Source organism: Halichoerus grypus, chromosome 7 (assembly GCF_964656455.1).
Source record: "Halichoerus grypus chromosome 7, mHalGry1.hap1.1, whole genome shotgun sequence".
NCBI classification, from domain to species: domain Eukaryota; kingdom Metazoa; phylum Chordata; class Mammalia; order Carnivora; family Phocidae; genus Halichoerus; species Halichoerus grypus.
The window spans coordinates 73,123,180-73,139,518 of record NC_135718.1 but is presented as its reverse complement, the minus strand read 5'-3'; the positions used below and the strand labels follow the sequence as shown (position 1 = coordinate 73,139,518).

Here is a 16,339-nt window from a genome sequence, read left to right as displayed (position 1 = left end):
CTCCTCTGATGCGAGAGTCCTAAACCAGGACCTAGAGCTGTGTTTTCCAGCACTTACTGGGCATTGCCACAAATCTCACATACCCCAACCTCTTCAAACCTCTATCTCCTGTTTCACAGCCCACAGACAAACAGAACTTAATCCCAGCAACACATGAATCCTATCTTCTTCCTGAATTCTTTATTTATATTTTTGGTAGGAACAGGTCCCAGTTACAGGCTTAAAATTTACCCTCATCTTCTCTGCAGTTCCCTGGGGCTCCCGGATATGGTCATTGGTCCATCACTCACAACGCCCAATACCTTCCATCCACCCGTGTCTGGCATTCAAGGCTCTGGGGCCCGGGCTCCAACTTATCCCTCAGCCTTATCACCTAGGATCTCCTAATACTTCAACTCCAGGCAAAGTATTTGTCAGTGGCTCTTTCCTCAGAGCACTGACAGGTACCACTGCTGGTAGCAGGGATGCTCTCGTCCTGCTCTTGGACACATGTCCCAGAATCACTTCCATGTCAGAGACGGTAATACCACGCAGCCATTCAAACTGATGGCACAGCCATGTCACAAACTGAATAAAGTTTGTGAGATAACATTACATGACAGAAGGAAGATATATTTACAAATAGTTTTTACAATTATTCATATGAAAAAAAATGTATGAGGGAATACATCCAAATGACAAAAAAACAGTTATATTAGAGTAGTGGAATTGTGAATGAGGTTTTTCATTTTCCTAGATTCTAAATTTTACTTAGTGTGATTTTTAAAATACATTTTTACTTTAGGGGCGCCTGGGTGGCTTAGTTGGTTAAGCAGCCGACTCTTGATTTGAGCTCAGGTCATGATCTCAGGGTCACGGGATCGAGCCCCGCATCGGGCTCCATGCTCAGCAGGGAGTCTGCTTGAGATTCTCTCTCCCTCTCCCTCTGTCCCTCCCCTCACCTGCACGTACTCTCTCTAAAATAAATAAATCTTTAAATAAGATAAAATAAAATACCTTTTTATTTTAGAATAGTTTTAAACTTACAGATATCATGAGAAGATGGTATAAAGAGTTCCTGGATACCCTACACCCCATTTCCTTTATTATTATTATTATTATTATTATTATTATTTAAAGACTTTATTTATTTATTTGACAGAGCAAGAGAGCACAAGCAGGGGGAACAGGAGAGGGAGAGGAAGAGGGAGAAGCAGGCTCCCCGCTGAGCAGGGAGTCCGATGCGGGACTCAATCCCAGGACCCTGGGATCATGACCTGAGCTGAAGGCAGACGCTTAATGACTGAGCCACCCAGGTGCCCCCAATTCCTTTATTATTAACACCTTACATTAGTATGATACTTTTGTCACAACTAAATGAGCCCAGTACTTTCATGTAGTTTCTAAAACTTAAAAGATAAAGACTTTAGTTTGGTAAAACCAAATAAACAGCATAAATCGAGGAAAACGTCGTTCTTTCTATCACCTCTAACTCCGCGTTAGCAACCTGATATTTATTATTTTTATTATTACTCCGGTTTCCTCTTGGCATGGATTGTTGGCTACAAACTGGAACAAATTTTGCTTTAGTCTCATTTGCCAGATGTTTGTGCATGTAGTTCACATGGTTGAAACTTCATTGTTGGCTAAAGGTTCTGGAAAGTGTTTTCTTGAACATAAAGTTCCACAGACTTTTTTTTTTTTCTAAGTAGGCTCCATGGAGCCCAGCATGGGGATTGAACTCATGACCCTGAGATCAAGAGTCAGATGCTTAACCGACTGAGCCACCCAGCCGCCCCAAGTTCCACGAACGTTTTTAAGCCCTGTGAACCATCCCCACACCTAGAATCTCATGTTGGGTGCCCTGCTTCGCCAGCGAGTCCATAAGCTCTTTAGGGGTCTTCTCTCCTCCCTGCCCCACCCCCTGCTTTTTCTTACATCCAAGAACACCAAGTCCAGGTTTGGTCTCAGAACATACGCTCAACAAATGCCACTTGTAATAAATTGTAGAAGTAGGACAGGCTCTAGTAGATGGGGTATGGATTTTAAGTTCCTAAAAGTAAAGGATTCTCTATGAAATTTGTCTGAGATGTCAGACTTTGACTTTGCACACGAGGACGCTGCAATGTTTTCCCTCTGCATCATTCAAAGAAGTGGATTTTAGTTTTCAAATGATAAAAAGCACTCACACACCAAATGTTACATATTCTGAAGAACATATCTTTAGCTTGCTTTTAATGTCGGAGCTCTAGAAAATGGACTACGGGTTTTGTTTTGTTTTGTTTTTTTAAATGTGTTTCCCCTGGTGAGTTTTCTTTATTCTAACTGCCAAGTCGGTTTCAAAGAATCCGCTGGATATCTAGCAGTTAGAACAAATCCTATAGATTATGCAAAGAAATAACGAACTGAAGTAGGTAGGTACGGTCCTACTTTTCATAGGAATATGACAATTTCTTTTACAACAGAACTGGAAAAAAAATCTCAAATAGGTTTCTTCCCCTTTTATTCGTTTATAGATCTATTTTCATCTTTTAGTCTTTACTTCATATAGCCAGACCTATGACACTAAAATTAAACAGTTTCTGAACAGTGTCCTAAGGTATATTCTGTACCTAATCTTAACCGGTTTTGGAAAATCCCTACAAGCAAGCTAAACAAACAATGTAGCATTCTTACATCTTCATGAGAATCTATATCATGTTACAAAACATGCGAAGAGCAAAACTTGGTTAAACAAATTGACGAATGCCAGAAGAGAAAATTTCAGACTTTGGGTTTACTACAACTGTTTAAATTTAGTCGGTGCCAAAGTCAACCATTAGATCGTAATTCCAAGGAAAACGCTAGGGGTTACTAAATAAGAATATGATATTCGCAATAGGTGACTGAAGAGCCCCAAACCAAAGTTAAAAGCAGCATCACTGACAACTTTCAAGAGAGCTGTATACAATTAAAATTGACAGTTCTATCAACTACAGTATAATTTTGCTTTTTTTGCAAAAGTGATCTGACTATCCAAGAGTATCACTATTGATGATTGATGACAGACTGATGTTTGACAAGTAAGCCTAAACAGAACTTTCAATTTGTCTCTCTAAAAAATTACCTTGGTGTTATGGAACGGGCAGGACCAAACTAGCCCATCTTGAGGCAAGACATGCTTTTTGAGACATTTGACACTCTAAATATAGTTCAGCAGATGTGAAGCATTGTGCAATTCTGCTAATGAGCTTTGAGCAAGGAGAAAGAAATGGGCCGGACAGTACAAGAAGTAACGGAAGCACAAGGTGACCCAAGGAAGCTTCTGGAAGGATGTACCTCAAAAGGTAACAATGGAATGACAGGCAATTCTCAGTTTTGGGGGGTACATTTTTGTCCTATCTGAAGTTTAAAATAACAAACATTCTTTTATAATCAGAAAACAGTACAGGGATTTGCTTTTTGGGGAAAGACAAAAAAAATAACGTGTTACTGAAAAAAGGAAAAGTTTTATAAAAACATTACAAAAATGTTATTAGACTATCCAGTTTTGTTGTGGCTTTAAAAAAGCTTCCCATTCACAGCACACCAACTCCATCTGAAAGAAAGCAGTCTCTGCTCTTTCATTCACTAACACTGATGGTCTGTGTTTAGCCTACAGACAAATATTTTTTTTCGAAAAACGGATTAAAGCTACCATAGTAACTGGGAGTAACAGACGTTGTGTGGATGTGCTCTATCTACTGGGCTGTTTAAAGATCATTTCCAGACTTATTTTATTACCTAAAAATCCTCTTCTTTCTTTTCAAAGCTCTGGAGGAGAATTTCTAAAAAATTCTAGAAGGATTAGCAAGAGCCTAAGGGTGAAAATATAACTAAAAGGAGTCTTACCTGATGTTGCACATCGGAATCTGTTGGGCAGTTCAACGTAATGGGGTCACATTCCTCAGCTGGGGGGTGGAAAAAGACACAAGACTTGATAAAGAACACGCTCTGCGGTGTAAGGCCTACCATTAGGATGCAATATTATGTGCTCCCTAGACATCTAGTAAAATCAGGAAGGCCTCAGGTCTCCTGCCCTCTCTGCATCCATGTGTAAGGCCCCTAAGCTACACCCCACTGCCTGGGAGAACACCAGCCACAGTCCCCACTCACCCCTGAGTACTGAGTTTCAGTTCCCTGCCAGTCCACAGAATTACTCAGATGAGCTAGTCACATCCTCCCTGCGGAACCAGGGGCGCTCCATCCTCTCGCCACATTTACCACCTGCAGTCCCTGGTTGTTCATGCTGTTCCCGAGGGCAACCCTCTGTGACCTTGCTTGCTTGCAGTGTCCCCCTTCCCCAGGCCGTGAGGATAAGTGACTCATAAACTGCTGTCCATCTCCTCTGTCCAGTGTCAGGTATGTGTGGCCGTCCACCTAACCCCAGGGCAGGACCCGTCCCCCACCAGCCGGGTGAACAGGAGGTGGTCTGACAACTGGCCTCACAGACAGCATGGCCCACCCACTATGGAAGACATTCGGTCAGACTGAGCCAGCGTCACTGGCCCAGCAAGGGCTGCCTGGGACAGAACTGCCAGTTGCCAGACATGCACGTCGGTGTTTGTCCTCTCTTCCCAGCTAAAATGTCCTCGTCCCCAAGATGAAAACTGTTGTTCACTGTCTGTCCCCCAGTGTGATGTGTTGTCGGGTTCCACTGATGCTTGGCAGGTGAGCTTGGAGGATTCCGGCTCTAAGTGCCCTGACCGGTCCCTACTTAAGTCCCAGCTATCAAGGGCTGGGCTCGAGCTCTCCGGGAGCTGTGTCCAGCCTGGTGGCCATCACGGTACTCGGGGCAGGTGCACAAGGACTGCGATCGTACATGGCCAGGATGGCTGTGGGGATGGCCCTTTGGGAGGTCTGCAGAAAGCAATGAGATCACCAGCCCAGGGAGAGTGAGACATGGCTCCCTGCGTGTGGTTGTTTGGGCACAAACGGCGACCTTGTCTGTCTCCTCTGCTGTCGCTGCCCTTCCTGCTGGCACACGTGCTCTCCTGACCCCCGAGGGCATCAAGGTACACATCCATGGCAGCCTGTGGCCCAGGAACCGGGGGGAACAGGAGAGGAGTGTTTGGCATGTGGCTCTTGTGCCAATGCCATGCCCCCCGCCTGTGCGCCCGGGCTCAGCGCAGCTGCTCACAGTGGCGTGCCAAAGGACCAATCCTGCGATCGCGGGCCTGATGGACCCTGCGCGACCCGTAAGCAGTAGGACCTTCCTGGAGGTGGACCCCCAGGCAGATTGACTGGCCTTCCCTATGAGGTGGGCCATCAGCCTCCCCAGCCTGTCCCCATAAACTCCCAGAAAGTCTGCACCGTGAATGATCAGAAAGTGAATGCTGAGGCTTTATGCAGGTAGAAATAAAAATATTCCAAGGGAGTCCACAGAGAAAGCATAAAAAACAAAGGAACGGCAGGGCTGTAGCCAAAAGCCCAGTTTCAGCCCGTTGCCCGCTGGGCCACTGGGCTACCTGTGCCTGATACAATGAAGATCCGGATCCTCAGTTACAGGGGAAACCCATGGTCCCCCTGCGGCATGGCAAGGGGTTAGTTCGAGCCTGACGCAAGCCTGGGGTCCCGAAACCATATGAAAGCAACCACTGCCGTACGGCAGGCAGCCGTGGCAGGCCCCAACCCCCATGGTACTGATCTGAGGCTCTGTGGAAGAGGAGATGTAGAAATATGAGCAGAGCAGAGGATTCCCCCACCTACCCAGAGTTTATCTGGTGACGCAAAAAGAAAAGGGGAGGGGAAATGAAAGAAAGATGGAAAGAAACCTGGATACTGGGGAGGACATAAAAGGAAAAAAAGAACTGAAAACAGAGGTCCAGAGTTTGACCCAATGGCAAATCCAACATTTACTACAATAATTTACACAGCCCACAGATGAAAGAGTGCTGGATGGGCGGCTCAGTTGGTTGAGCATCCGACTCTTGATTTCAGCCCAGGTTGTGATCTCGGGGTTGTGAGATCGAGCCCGGGGTCAGGCTCCACGCTGAGCATGGAGTCTGCTTGAGATTCTCTCCCTCTGCCCCCTCTCCCAGCGCATGTGTATACACACACTTTAAAAAAAAATAAAGTGCTGGATGCCTCTGTGCCTGATGACATAAGTTCTGAATTAGCTTTAATATCTGCTAAAATGCATGAATTGGCAAACCCTCATGATGACATAGGTTCTGAATTAGCTTTAATATTTGCTAAAATGCATGACTTGGCAAAATCCTCATGGACTTAATCAGTACTGGGGCTCCAATTACAGTTACACCTGGAGATGCCACTAAATGTCAACATGGTGTTCCCCCCCCCATAATCTTAGGAGAGCTCCTGAATGTAAAATAGAGGACAGGCATGCCTCACCCTGACCATGAGAACTACCGTTTTGCCTCAATATCCCATGGTCACAGCACCCATTGCCCTAGAGCATCCCACAGGGGGCATGGCTACTCTGACCCCATAAACTAATATTCAATTTTTACAGTTAGAAGTTGACTTGACAAAATGAGACCCCATAGACCTCTTAGGTCAAATAACTAATATGGCCCAATGTAAATTAAACAGGACCTTCAAAAATCAAAACTTATTATTTAAGACCTGATGAGTGAAAGAAAGGCTGATTATCTACTGCTTCTCCATTTAACAGTTGAATTTGGCCTCTTCTTAAACCTGGAAGAAAATGAATGGCACCTCAAAGTGCATTACTGCAACCTTAATGCAGTGGTCCCATCCTTTAAAGCCCCATACCTGATGCCCAGTATTATTGAAATTACGGACTCCATCCCATCAGCCACTAGTAAGTATGTGGCTATTAGAGATTTGGCTAATATATTCTGTCCGGTGTCTGCTTTAGCAGCCTCTCCCTGCAGTGTGCCTTCATCTGCAAAGGCACCCATACAGGGTGACCAGGCTACCCACGGGGTACCTAACAACCTTGTCCTACCGCATGGCCTTTGCAGGCAAGATCTTAACTACACCCAACCTTCTCCAGGACCACGGGTATGACATTACATGGATGGCATCCTCCTCTGAGGACATCCATTTGACATAGTCATCCAAGCCATAGAAATATCCATAAAAGAGCTCACAGAAAGGGAACGGGACATTGCCCCCCAACACAGTGCACCGCCCTGCCAACTTGGTTAAATTCCTAAGACTCTTCCGGTAAACTAAGGGCTGTTCCATCTCTGACGCCGCCAATAAAGAGTTATGGAGCCTCTCAGTACCTACAAGTTAAGACAAGTCCAACATCTTTTAGTTCTTTTGGAACTCTGGAGGCAACATATTCCCCCATTTACATACTTTACTTACTCTCATTGCTATAGTTACTTGCAAAGTGGTCCACCATAAATTTGGCTCCCTCCAACAAAAGTCTACGAGCATTCTCAGAGACCCCTTCATTGCCAGGGTTTCAACAACCTCTTCATATTCCTCTTGAAGTCCCCAGACCACCCATGATAGCCATAAGTTGTCCACATGCTTCTGATGCAAGGAAGTGCCCTCCTAGGCCCTTCTCTCTATATACCATTAGAGCAGCAATTGCTGGCTGCGTGCTAAGCTCTTCTGGAAATAGAGGCTCTCACTGTGAGCCTCCATGCCCTGCTGCCCATTATGCCTTGGGTCACAGAAACAAAACCGCACAAGCTTGACATGGCTACTGAGGCCTTGCTACTGAGTGGAGCAAACCCCGGACCCTCTGGCATATTCCACCCATGCGAGGGGGCGTCCCCCACTATCCTCAGTCTCTTACCAGATGCCATGATGCTGGAAGAGGTTAGTCTTCTCCGATGCCTGGGTTACCTGGGGCGGGGGGCGGTGGGGGGAGTCCCTTCAGATCAACTGAGTGAATAGCAGTGGGAGTTTGTAGACACTAAAGATGAGATCACCACCATTATACACAATGGAGCTCATGGACAGTTGTGCTTTCCAGCCCTTTCAGGATGTCCCTGATAACAGATGGGATTCAAGGGTCAGCACAATTGGCCAAACTTCAGGTTGTCATCTTAGTGCTGGATGCCCTGGTCAACAAATGGTCCCATCAGCAGCATCATTATTTTATTATTATTATTATTATTTTTACAAACTCTTGAACCATTGCCTAAGACTTGTCCACTCTGGGGTAAAGAACTCTGGGAATCTCTTGCCTCACAGATGAACAGAATATAAATCAAGGCAACAGATGTCTCTACCTAAAGTAAGACCACAATATAAGGCCTCGCTAGAACACTCTCTATCCCCTTGGAGCTCCAGACATTACTGGATAGGGACCAAGATGTTCATTTCACTTCTCAAATACACAATGCCTGGTTCTAAAAGGAGCCATTCGATGCAACTTCCATCTACTCTATAGGCAACAGGTTCCATCGAAAGGTAGAATGGGCTCCTCACAGAATTCCTGTTTTAGTTACAAAGTGCAAACAGAACCCCTGCCTGGTGTCACTCCTGCCAGAGGCATTGGTTATATCGATTCATGCCCTCTGGGGCCATGCCCTCACTACCCCCATGCCACACCACATGGCCCATTCTCTCCTGGTCAAGTGCCTGTTTTGCTATTTAGGGAGGCCCTTCTCTACCCTGTAAGTCTCAATCGCCACTAAGATTTAAATTGATGTCAAGAAACCGCGGAGTCAACTGGGGTATAAGATCTAAGATTGAGACTCAATATTATGTGCTGTCTTGACATCTGGTAAAATCAGGAGGACCTCGAACGGCCTCGAACCGCACTCTGCTCTGTGGATAAGGCCCCCTAGCTAAACCCAAGCCACAGTCGCCACATACCCCTGAGTACTGAGTTTCAGTTCCCTGCCAGCCCACAGAATTACTCAGATGAGCCAATCACATCCTCCCTGGGGAACCAGGGCGCTCCATCCTCTTGCCACCCTTTCCACCTGCAGTCCCTGGTTGTTCACGCTGTTCCCGAGGGCAACCCTCTGTGACCCTGAGTGGCTTGCAGCGTCCCCCTCCCCCAGGCCATGAGGATAAGTGACTCATAAACTGCTGTCCATCTCCTCTGTCCAGTGCCAGGTACGTGTGGCCGTCCGCCTAACCCCAGGGCAGGATCCTTCCCTCACCAGCCGGGTGAGTAAGTGGCACTCCAAACACATTCCCCTCTGCTTAACCCTGCATCAGATTCCACTGTGCTCATTTGCTCATCTGACATTTGACTAAGTCTGGCAGACAGCAGGGAGTGGGATTATACCTGTCTTCATAGCTCAGCCTCCTAAAAGACAAGCAAAGCTATGTCAGCTCTATTGTCAAAGTGGGGGTTGCCAGTGAAAGTCAAAGGAACCCAAAATGCATGGGCCATGTTGAACACCTTTTAAAAACTTGACTTGGGGAAGAAACCTCCATTCTTAGGTTGTTTGACATAGGTGTTAACTTCACAGCTCCCGGCTTGTAGTGGCCCAAATGTGTGAAAAATTGATTTTGGTCCCATCAGATTTGAATCTTTGTAGAATTCAATACTGCACTCTAAACTTGAAAGCTGAGAGACACACAGAACATTATGAAAGAAAGGTTCATGCAAACCTTGAAAGTTATAAAGCTTTAAAGAAAGAATCATTTATCAGGGGCCAACAGTTAAGACTGAATGAGAGATTGGTTGATTCATCTCTTTCTTACATTCGTTAACATTCATTCACCTATTAAGTGCCAGGCTGCTGGATTTGTTCAAACAAGGGGCTACATTCATGGCCTCCTACTCGATTCCAACTAAAGGACATTTTTCCCCTTAATAGTATTATCTGAGAAATTTAAACTAAAAGCATGGTTTTTCACTAAGATTCTACATGTATCTTTTGAAGCGAGAGCAGTAGAGATCTTGCCTGGGCCTGTGCTTCTCAAGATACAGTCCCCAGCATTGTGGCATCGAAAGCACCTGTGTGGTTAACAATGCAGATTCCCGGGCTCCACACCAGACTTCCTTCACTGGAATCTCGGGGCCCCCAGAAATCTGACATCCAACGGGCATCCCACAGAATTCTGATGCACTACGGTAAAAAGTAACAGATGTGTGATTTCAGTCACACTGATTCTCAGAAGGGCTACTGTCATAACGGTCAACCCAGCATTTTTGTAAAAGCATGGTTTTTTTCTCCCCAGTATGAGGATAACTTGAACTTATGTAGTTACTTTTGTGAAGCGGTATCCCAAACACTCCTGTGGTCATATCCCTCTCTCTCCTCTCTGCCCCCCCCAAATGAAAAAGAATTGTGCAGAATGGGGGTGCCTGAGCAGCTCAGTCAGTTAAGCGTCTGTCTTCGGCTCAGGTCATGATCTCAGGGTCCTGGGATCGAGCCCCTTGTCGGGCTCCCTGCTCAGCGGGGAGCCTGCTTTTCCCTCTGCCCCTCCCCCCCAGCTCGTGCTCTCTCACTTTCTCACTTGCTCTCTCTCAAATAAATAAATAAAATCTTTTTCAAAAATGGTGCAGGATGGTCACCTTTGTATTCAAACCATATAATTTGGGGGAGGAGGGAGTTTATTGTAACAGGAGTCCCAGTCAAGGTTGAGTGGGAGGCAATGAACTTGAAATGAGCAGGACCAGGACATAGCAAATCATGCAGGCAGGAGGGGTGTTTGGTTTCCTCTTAGAACAAGGAAGCCTATTAACAAAATGCTGTCAATCAATGAGGGGAGAGATCATATAAAATACAACATATTGGCTTGTGAGTTTTAGGGTAAACATTTTTACTTCTGAATTATTTTAGTGAATATCTTCATATTTATTTTTCTCCTAACTTTTTCAAACTGAACCACTACTTCTACATTTAGTTAACAAATTGTTCTAAAAGGTACCCCCCAAATCATCTATGTTTGAGTTCAGATGCCTCAAATTTAGTAACTATAGAATTAGTCTACTTTATTTCTCTTTAACTTAAAATTCATCACAAATTTTTTTTGAACAATAAAAGAGAAGAGCAGGAACCATAGAGAAAAAGATGATAAACTCTTGACTGATTTATGATGTATTTATGTGCAATAATTTCCCCTCACTGGGAACAGTGGCTCAAAAATCAGAATTTTTTTCCAAACACATTTTCTCTCAAATTATGAAGAGTCATAATCCCTTCAGAACACTCAAGCCAGCAGTTTCTACAAGATATCAGGAGCTCTGTGATATAAAATAAGCTTCACTCATGTCACAAACTGCATGATCTCATCCTTTTTAACAGTTGTGTAATATTCTACCACACACACACACACACACACACACACACACACACACACATCTTCTTCTTCTTCTTCATCCATTCATCTGTCAGTGGACACTGAGGTTGCTTCCTTATCTTGGCTATTGCAAATAATGCAGCTATAAACATAAGAGCGCATATATCTTTTCAAATAAGTGTTTTCGCTTTCTTTGGGTACATACCCAATAGTGGAATTACTGAATCATATGGTAATTCTATTTTCATTTAAGGAACCTCCATACTGTTTTGCACTATGTCCGAGCCCTGAAACTAATGTAACATTGTGTCAACTATCCTCAAATAAAAAAAATTAATAAAATAAGCCTCACTCTTAAATTAGTCCTGAGTTTAGTGCCTGCAGATTCTCATAGAACAGCTCTCAGAAAAGAGTCCTAACAAAATGAACCCCCTGAAATCTCTAAAATCGGGGGAGGCAGAAGCTACACATTTGTTCTTGATAAGAAAACAAGTTTAACAACATGTTTCATCTCAAAAACATGCTGATCACTGGAGTTACATTAGATTTCCACTGTTGATTTATGGTGAAAACACATAATTCGGAACCACTCTAGTCTGGACGGTGTGAGGAATAACTTTATACTGCCCATGGATACAGTAGGAATATACTACAAGCATAATAAAGATTTTGTGAAACATGCTTAATCTGCTTAAGAAAATAAATTTTGAAGACTTTTTAACCATATGGAAATTGTTCAAGCTAATTACAGGTAAATCTTCTGTTAAATATAGCAGGACCCCCTAAAATTCGCTTAAATGTTAGAATCCAAGTTTGGACTTAATTAGATTATATTTACTTTTAAATCTATACACTGGCCCCATTGGTAGGTTTTAAAAAAATACTAGCAGATATCAAGTCATAGATATTATTATTATTTAAAGATTTTATTTATTTATTTACTTGACAGAGAAAGAGACAGCGAGAGAGGTAACACAAGCAGGGGGAATGGGAGAGGGAGAAGCAGGCTTCCCGCCGAGCAGGGAGCCAGATGCAGGGCTCCATCCCAGGACCCCGGGATGGCGACCTGAGCTGAAAACCAAGAGTCAGATGCTCAACCAACTGAGCCACCCAGGCCCCCTTGGGGTAAGTTTTTAAACTTCTAGACATTATGTATAAGATGATGTGTTTCTTTAGAGATAAGAAATCATGTGCTTAATTATACTGTTCTCTGTGAATAAGGATAGGAGAAAGATCTAGTCACATTTCTCATAAACGTGGTTTTCACAGTCATGTTACTTGTAAAATCTTCACCAGTTTAATTAAGGTTTTGTAAATCTCAAATTCCAGGAGAAACCCAATAATACCGTTACTATAGTATCAGGTTGCTAAGCAACCAGTCTTTTTTCCCTTTTTTTTTTTTTCCAAAACAGGAAATCACTTTCAAGGGTGTTAAAAAAGATCTTTAGATAGGGCAAGACATGACATTGCATTTCCAGAGTCACTGTGGCTCAGTGGTTGTCTCAAGCAGTGCTGTTTTTGCCACGGTGCTGGGAAAGCATCCTCAAGCCTGATTTTGCACATTTCCGTGGCCAGATTTCCCTCCACCATCTGATGCTTGCCTGTGTCAGGCACCGTCCTGGACTAATTTCACTGGATCCTCACTGGTGTTCTGGGAGGAGGAGAACACTGTCCTTCCTGCACTAGGAGACAGGGAACTGAGACCCTGACATGTGGAACCACCATTCTGAGGGCACTCAGAGTCCAGCTGGTGGTCTGGCTACAGTTTGGTTCTCTTGTCTATATGCCTCCCTGGTGGACACACCAAATCCTTGAAGCTTCCTAGGTTAAAGTGAGGTCTGCTTCCCAACCACTCAGGTATGCATTTACACACAGGTTCCTGGGCCTGGCCCCAGACCTACCACATCGTAATTCTAGAGCAGCTGGGCCCAGAATCTGGATTTTAAACAGCTCCCCCCCACCCCCACCCCCGATAATTCTTCACTGCACACTGAAGTCTAAGGAACACCACCTGAAACTGCCTCCCATCTGTCCCTGGTCGCCTGGCTTGCATCTTCCACCTCCTGGCTGAACTAGAGAATCGAATCACAGACTGGAGGATTCAGGACACTTAGAGTCATTCACCAACAGGGGAAAGGAGGAAGGGAGCTTGCCAGAAGCCTCCCCGAGTACAGCCAGGATTTGGACTCAAACCTGGCCTTTGATCTCTTTTCCCTACATCACTGCCACTCCCAGGGCATGCACAGGGGGCAAAAGGAATGAAACACTAGCGGTGTAATTTCTGGGTGTAAGGAGAAGAGTCTGGCGAGTAAGGACTGGAGGGAGGGGAGCCTTGGCAGAACACTGCACTTAACCTCAGGTGGACCCTGGTGGGGAGCGCCCTCCCCACCCTCCAGTTGGGTGACCCTATGACTACCCTATCACAAGGACTGCCAGGAAAACCCACATTAGTGGGTGCTGGGAAGTCCTACCTCTCCAGGAACCTGGGGGCCCCAGCCGTCTCTGAAGCTGGTCAGATCGGATGGTCCCCCACCCCGTCTGTCCACCCCTCCCTCTCTGGCTTGTCAGCAGAGCACAGGGGAAATGCTCCAGGAGGGCAACCAGAAAGCCTCCACAACAGACATGGCTCTGCAGACTGCCCCACGGAAGAAATTACGAGAGGCTAAGCCTAGCCATGTCTACGCCATGGCTAAAACATTAGTCCATGAACCACAAAAGATAGGTTTTTTGGGGGTTTTGGGTTTTTGGTTTTTTTTGCTTTTTGCTTTGGGGCCTGACAAGCATCCTTTGCCCCTCTGTCTAGTAACAGAAGCCTCTTTCCTGTGGTTTGCATGGAACTAACTCCATGCCCTCCCCCACCCAATCTCAAGGCGCAGACCTGACCAATGTCCTCCATCCTCCTGATGGCAGCAACTGATTCACGGATGGCCATGTGACCCAAACTCCCTGAATGACTGTCATCCCTAGAATTGTGCTGTGGGCGCTAGGGGGGCACCATCTTGATGGGCACTGCGTACAACTGGAGGTGTTGGTGACCATCTTTCCCACCATGAAGGGAAAGCCTGCCCCAAAATGGAGCCAACAGAGATGAAGACAGAGCCAATGAGAGACACAGAGAGACTGAGCCTGAGAGCATCCTTCAAATGCCCAAAGACCCGAAGCCAGTATGTCTCCCCTCCCTTTTTAAAATCAGCTTGAGTTAGGTTTCTGTCACTTGCAACCCAGAGTCCTGGCTCTCTTCACTTTATGCATCTTAAAAACACCATAGGGATTTAATGTATAATTTGTAATGAAATAATTTATAGACTTTAATAAGAAAATCCATGCCTGAAATAATCAACAAGTCAAAAGCTAAACTGTCAGTCTGTTTCTGTTTAACAACTTTAAGTAACAAGAGATGACTTTGACTAGTGCTTTGTTCAAGATCTTAAAATAATCACAAGTTCAAGTAGTTATATTAAGTGTACATACCTTTAGGGAGTCCCGTATCTTGAATGGGGTATTTGTCTGACTGTGGAAACCAACAAAAGAAGAGAGTTATTTTTAAACCCCATAGCTCAGTTATAAGAGCAAAGTGAAAAGAAAGCTTTGTTTGGGGAAAGTCATAATTTTAGTTTAAAACCTTGCAAGTTTCTAGCCTTGGATTTATCAACAGGCCTGACCCATTGCTTGTTTTTATCCTTGGCCTATAAAAATGAAATCAAGGTTGACAAGAAGTTAATGTTGGAACATGAGACAGAATAAGCCTTCTAAACTTCCTCAGCTCTGACCGCTAAACCACACTTCCTCTCTTTTCTGAAGTGCTATCCCCCACACTCCCCCCCCCATTTCCTGTAGTTTAAAACTGAGGAGCATTTGTTTTTGTGAATTATGGGGATAGATCCATTTCTTGTCCCCATTTCTGTGGCATTCCTTTGGGTCAACAAGCCTGTGGACCAGGGAGTACTCACTCTTGTAGAGCTCTGTTCTGGGTTGACTAGGACAGGATTCAAAAGCCAACCAGCCTACCGACTGCACAAAGATCTACAAAGATCTACTCATCGTGTATAATTATACACAGCTCCTCAGTGCACTGGATGGTGGCAGTACCATGGGAGGGAATTCAAAATAGCAAAGGCTCTTGCAATCACGTATTTCTTTCTTGGTACCTCCATGCAGGTATTCTGGAAACTTTGACTTCCGATTAAACTTTGACTTCCATGAGAGGAGTGGGAATGTGCCCAGTCTCCCTATCCTGTCCCCTAACCCCTGCTCAGCTCCCACTCCCCATCTGGGCCTTTGGGTCCACGCCCTCCAGCCTTAAAAAAAAGGCTGCACCTTCCAAATTGCCTGTCGGTCTCGTGTATGTCTTCCTCTGACAGAGGAGAAAAAGAAACAAATGTGGAACCAAGGATTTTGCTTTAAAACCCCTTCCTTGCAGTTTCTTTGGAGCTGAACAGTGAAGTTTCCAAACCTCTAGAAGCCTCGAACTCCTCTTCCACAGAAGAACACAATCAATCAGTCATCAATCATGGAGAACTTAAGTCAAATTCTCCCTGAGACTAAATTCTTCTAGATAGTCTGTTGCCCAGAGCACGGAAAACACACCTGTACTATAACACTTCTCAGGCTGTTTTTAAGGTACGGACTTGCCTATTTCCTCAGATAAACTCCGAGTTTTTCAAAAAAAAGGAACTATGATCTTTGCAAACCCACACTTTGACTCAGTGCTAAATAAGCATCTACCAGAAGTCTACGTGAAGGGCCCGACAGGCTGGAGCAAATGCAGGTTTCCTGGAAGGACTGACATTTGAGCTAGGCGTGGAGAATGCCCATGAACTCGGGTGACCAAGAGGAAGAGCACGGTGGACACAGAGGAGCAAGTCCAGGTGGTGTGAAGGGTGACAGGTGTAGAAGCCGAGATGCACGCTAGAGAGGGGCAGGGATGGATAGGAAATGAGGGAGCCAGTTTACATGGAAGATTCTGGAAGTGAGGTGAAAAGATTTAGGTGGGTGCCATTTCAGGTTCTTGGAAGCTTGGACCATCAAACTTTGCTTTGTGCCCAGCATTGAATATGGGAAGACATTCAATACAGTCTTGCAGGAACTCACACAAGCAAATAATTCTGGCACGGTGTGATAAAGAGTAGGGGTTGGGTTGTGGAGAAAGGAGACCCCAAGGCCTCAGGGTGAGGCAAAGAAAGCG

At 45.0% G+C, this 16,339-nt stretch overlaps 1 protein-coding gene across 5 annotated transcripts in view; it reads right to left on the bottom strand.

Annotated features, from left to right (window-relative positions):
- EDARADD (EDAR associated via death domain) overlaps nucleotides 1-16,339 on the bottom strand; it is an 81,176-nt gene that overhangs the window by 32,419 nt on the left and 32,418 nt on the right. For 4 of the 5 annotated variants that reach the window (XM_078077750.1, XM_036074114.2, XM_036074111.2 and 1 more), the window contains 2 exons: nucleotides 14,626-14,665; nucleotides 3,850-3,908 (listed from right to left, as the gene is read on the bottom strand). In XM_078077750.1, the coding sequence (XP_077933876.1) occupies nucleotides 3,850-3,908; nucleotides 14,626-14,665 (99 nt within the window). The remainder of the gene's footprint in view (nucleotides 1-3,849; nucleotides 3,909-14,625; nucleotides 14,666-16,339) is intronic. The other variant, XM_078077751.1, reaches the window with a different exon arrangement.